At 34.7% G+C, this 4,633-nt stretch overlaps 1 protein-coding gene across 1 annotated transcript in view; it reads right to left on the bottom strand.

Annotated features, from left to right (window-relative positions):
- Positions 1–4,344: 4,344 nt before the first annotated feature.
- Positions 4,345–4,633, bottom strand: part of LOC110026012 (regulatory-associated protein of TOR 1-like) — a 6,910-nt gene continuing 6,621 nt past the window's right edge. Inside the window, exon 7 of the mRNA XM_020726750.1 lies at positions 4,345–4,422. Within this exon, the coding sequence (XP_020582409.1) occupies positions 4,345–4,422 (78 nt within the window). The remainder of the gene's footprint in view (positions 4,423–4,633) is intronic.

The raw sequence follows: 4,633 nt of genomic DNA, 5'->3' as shown, positions 1-4,633 counted from the left end.
TCATTCATATGATAGGTGTAAAATGACATGCATTTGCACAGCATTTTCGCATGTACTTCATTTATACAATTCCAACTGAAAATCTTAATATTACCAAATTTAATGGAATAAGAATAGGTGAAAGTGCATATCCGGCTAACCCAATATTTTTTCTTTATTGTTTGTCATGTAGCGGTAACCTTTGTGCTTCTTTTTTCCTTTTTCCTTGTATTTACTTGCTACGCAGTCCCTTTTTTAGTTTTTCTGGAAAAGTACAGTTCTCTGCATTGTTGTTTTTCTATTCCTATAAACCAGTCAAAGTTTTAGCACCTCCAAAAATGGCTCGTAAGCTGTGTCATCAAATAAGACTGAAATCAAATTGCTTCAGCAGCTTTGTTTATTCACTAAGGAGACGCTGGAATACAACAAGCCACCTAACTAAACCATATAAAAAGACAAAGTTGAACTTTATAGAAACACTATAGAATTGCCAATTACACACAGAACAAGAAAGAATTACTTGTTAGCAGACAAATCACAAAAATCCCTGAATGAATAAACAGAGGCAGTCAACTAAGACAACAAATAATAAAAAATACACAAAAGCCTAATTGAATGTTTCTAACTAGTATTTTATACAGAAATATTATACTTTCTGAATTTGAGATTTACAATTTAAGCAACATAATAGCAAATGACTGAGAACAATCTTGAATTCATAATTGCTGTCATCATAATGGTAACAGTCGTCGGTGGCACACATGGCTGCTCACCACCTTATCCTAGTATCCAGGAGTTCCCCATAGCCATCATATCATTGTCATCCAAAATAACTTGCTTTCCTTTACAATTCCTTGCAAGAACAACAAGTATGCCATTAGCTGGGGTCGGCTACATGAAAATCTATTTTCAAAATTGTCTCATTGCATGTCATATTTTAGGATTATTTTTTTTAAATATGCCTAAGTTTTTTTAGGCCTACCCATGTCTTTCTTAACATAAGTTGAATTTCTCCTAACCGGATCATCAGATGATCGACGTTTAATGTGACCAAACCATCCAAGACAACTGTCTCTAATCTTGTCTGCAACTGGAGCTACACCAGCCTTTTCACGGATAAATTTCTTTCGCATTTTGTTTCTAAGTGTCACACTACTTATCCACCTAAGAATTCTCATCTTAGTAACACTTAACTTTGTTTTATATTTCTCTTTTAAAGACCAACATTCTACGCCATAAAACATTGCAAGCGTCACCACAATCTCATAAAATTTTCCATTACAATTCATTCTAATGTCAAAATTGCATTTGATGTCAGCATCAGTATACTCAGTTTCTCTACTAAATATCTTCATGGTAATCCTGCTTCACCCCCATACACCTGCATCATCTCTCCACTTCATTCTTAAATTATGAAAATAAGATTGATTTATAACAAAGGGTCTGTTTGACGCAGTTGTTGATTATTTATAATCTGCTGATAAGCATATTATTCTGATAATCTGCAGATTAACAGGATAATCTGATAATCTGCAGATTATCAGAATAATCTATCTTGCTGTTTGGGACAGCTTATTCAGAATAGTTTATTAGTGGTTAAATGACATTTCTGCCCCTGTCTGAAAAAATTGTTTGGGCAACTTATTCAGAATAGTTTATTGGCAGAACAGAAACATATAATGCAGAAACATATGATCATTACAGAGCAGTTCTAAAATATGGCATGCAGTTCTCACACCCTCATGAGTACCAGGAGAACTAAAAAAGTACAAATACAAGTACAACAACAATGAGAAATATTAAAATATTTAATTTCAGACTCTGGCTACGTCTTTCCTCATCTGCACTGTCAACGTGAGAAAACATCAGATTCCCATGACTGCTGGCATGAGTGCTAGCAGTGTAATATGTGGGACTATCAGCCCACCGGAAGAAACCCCAACGAGCTGAAATACCCTTGGATAATAATCAAATGATAATAAACACTTTTTTATTTTGAATCTAAATAGAACTGTTAAACAACATGTTTTCATGCTTCTACCCTTGTCATGTGTGCTAAAAATAGAATGTCATTTAAAAGTCTAATCTAAAACGAGGTTCGATCATGTACAAAGAACCATTCAATGAATTTGCTACCAATACATAAAACAGTCTGGCTATTTGCTAAAAAAACAGATATATATAAGAACACAAATGAATTATGTGGTTCGGTCAATGACCTACATCCACAGTAAGACATCGAAAAGTCTTTATTATGCAATTATATCAGATTACATAAAATCATCTTAAGGGAGAACAATACAACTTGCAATTCACCCTACCATTTCTACCTTTTGTGATAATAGAAGTCTTTAGAAAAAAAAATAAAAAATGGAACATGTTTTCATTCTTCCTCCATTTTGATATTTGCTAAAAACCGAATGGAACACATACCAAATTCCGAAATGTGAATGGATCATACCATATTTGCAAAAAACTGAATGGTGAATGGATCACAAAAAAAACCGAAAAACCCAACAACAGTTCGCAGCTCTGCTTAACACCAGTAACATTCATCTCCCAACCATTGGTGAAAGCCTTTAGCACCAAAATAAATTTTATACCTCTAGATACAGCCATCAAAGTTATAAATGATACCGAAACTCCACTGACAGAAAACAAGATTTTGAGTAAAGATGAATGGAACATGTTGTAATGTTTCATTCCAATCAAGAGCAATATTGCTACCTAGATACATAAATAATGTCAAATTGTATGTACTTAACTCACGAAGTTCTAATAAATCAATCTCATACATATGTTTCCTATAGAAAGGAAATAATTGTAGGTCATAAACATTGTCACTCTTAACATTGCTCTAATGCTATAACATTGTCCAATGCTATAACCATTGGCATTTTTAACATAAAACTATAGATAAGAGCATGGATTCATCTCATAGAAAGATCTAGAGCCCAGAAAAAATTGAAACAGAGAAACTGAAACCTTGAAACTGAAACCTTTTTGGAACGAAGAAATGAAAACCAAAATTCGTATTTGCATTCTCCACACTTTTCTTCACGCTTAGCTTGCATGGATTCCTCTCATAGAAAGTTCTAAAGCCCAAAAAAAATCGAAACTAAAATTTCTGGAACGAAAAAATCGAAACCAATATTCAGGAGTTGGCTTAAAGAAACAGAAAAAATCGAAACCGAATTTCTGTAACGAATCCCTTGCTCTTCCGTGAAGGAAAGAAAAAAAAAACAAAGCACAGCGATGTTCGACCGTTCACGGCCAGCGACTATCGATCCCTCTACGAATGACAGTGAGATAAAACATACCTTACGATCAGACAGAACAATCAAAAGGAATACGGGTCGATCTCCTATAGGGTCAGAAGAAATTCGATCGCAGGCACCGATCAGGGAGAGAGAGAGCGCGAGGGAGCTCAGGGGTATCTAGGGCAAATCTTGCGGCCGAACACTGAGACGCGGGTCGAGAGCTGCGTCGAAGACCTTAAAGAATTACTCGAAGCGGGACGCAGTGCGCTGGTATAGTTAAGCCGCCCGAACGCCAATCCAAACACAGCGGCGGCATTTTGGCACCTAAATAAGCTGCCCCAAACGGGCCCTAAATTTACATGCATAAATATGAACAAACATATAATTACACAAGTAAATGCGAAGGGTTTTTAACAAGAAAATGATTGTCTAAAACCAGCCCAAAACTATTACAACCTAAGAAAATTGAAAAAAGGATCATTGTGTGATCTCAAATTGATAAAAATAATTCAGTTAAAAAAGTATTCAGTCACAGCTATCAGCCTGAGAACTTTACAAAGCACAAACGCCTAAAAATTTGGAAATTACAATCCATTTTTTAAGTAATTGATCCAACAACTTAGTATCAAAAAAGACGGGCAATGGAGGTAAAAGTAGATGCTTGCACATATCAGACATCATGCTTCTCCAAAATGAGTAACATTGCTACCAACCTAAAAAAAATTTGTGTTGGCCAGTGATTTCCAAAAGAAAGCGTTTCATAATTAATTTCTAAAAGAATTAACTCGGATATTAATGATTTGACAAAATCTGAATGAATTTTCAATCTCCTCCACTAGGCCATCAACTATGATAATTTAAAAGCATTTACTAATTAGAACTTATATAATGAATTTTTAGCCATTTCAAAGCAAGATGTAAATAAAGGGAGTTCACCACATTTCGAAAAGCCACAAAAAAATATTTTTTAATGCATAAATAGATTGATATTGAATCAGTGGTGGGAACATGAATGTGAAGTTGCCATTTTACTGCTTCATAAAAGGCAGGAGTAGACGAAATACCAAAATCATTCTTATTTTTACCTTTACAAGCATCCTAAAAATCAATCTAAATTTGTACTACAAAATGATGAGTGTTCCTTGTCATCATTGTCACTAAGCAATCCAGATCTTGATCCTTCCTGAGATGATCTAAATCATCCAGAATTAAGAGTCTGGGAACCTAACCAGAAGGTTAACACCATATCATTCTTTTTAATTCAATTTAATATGATTCTACACATATGGAAGCCTGAACATAAAGTTAACAATGGGAACCCTCTGCTAAGCAGATGATATACTAACCAATGCAGCGCCATTCTTATCGGTGTAGTCAGGCATGATGTGAACACA

The sequence above is a fragment of the Phalaenopsis equestris genome, unplaced genomic scaffold (genome assembly GCF_001263595.1).
Source record: "Phalaenopsis equestris unplaced genomic scaffold, ASM126359v1 Scaffold000347, whole genome shotgun sequence".
Classification (NCBI taxonomy): domain Eukaryota; kingdom Viridiplantae; phylum Streptophyta; class Magnoliopsida; order Asparagales; family Orchidaceae; genus Phalaenopsis; species Phalaenopsis equestris.
Note: the sequence above shows the minus strand (reverse complement) of the source record. Positions and strands in the feature narration are given on the sequence as shown.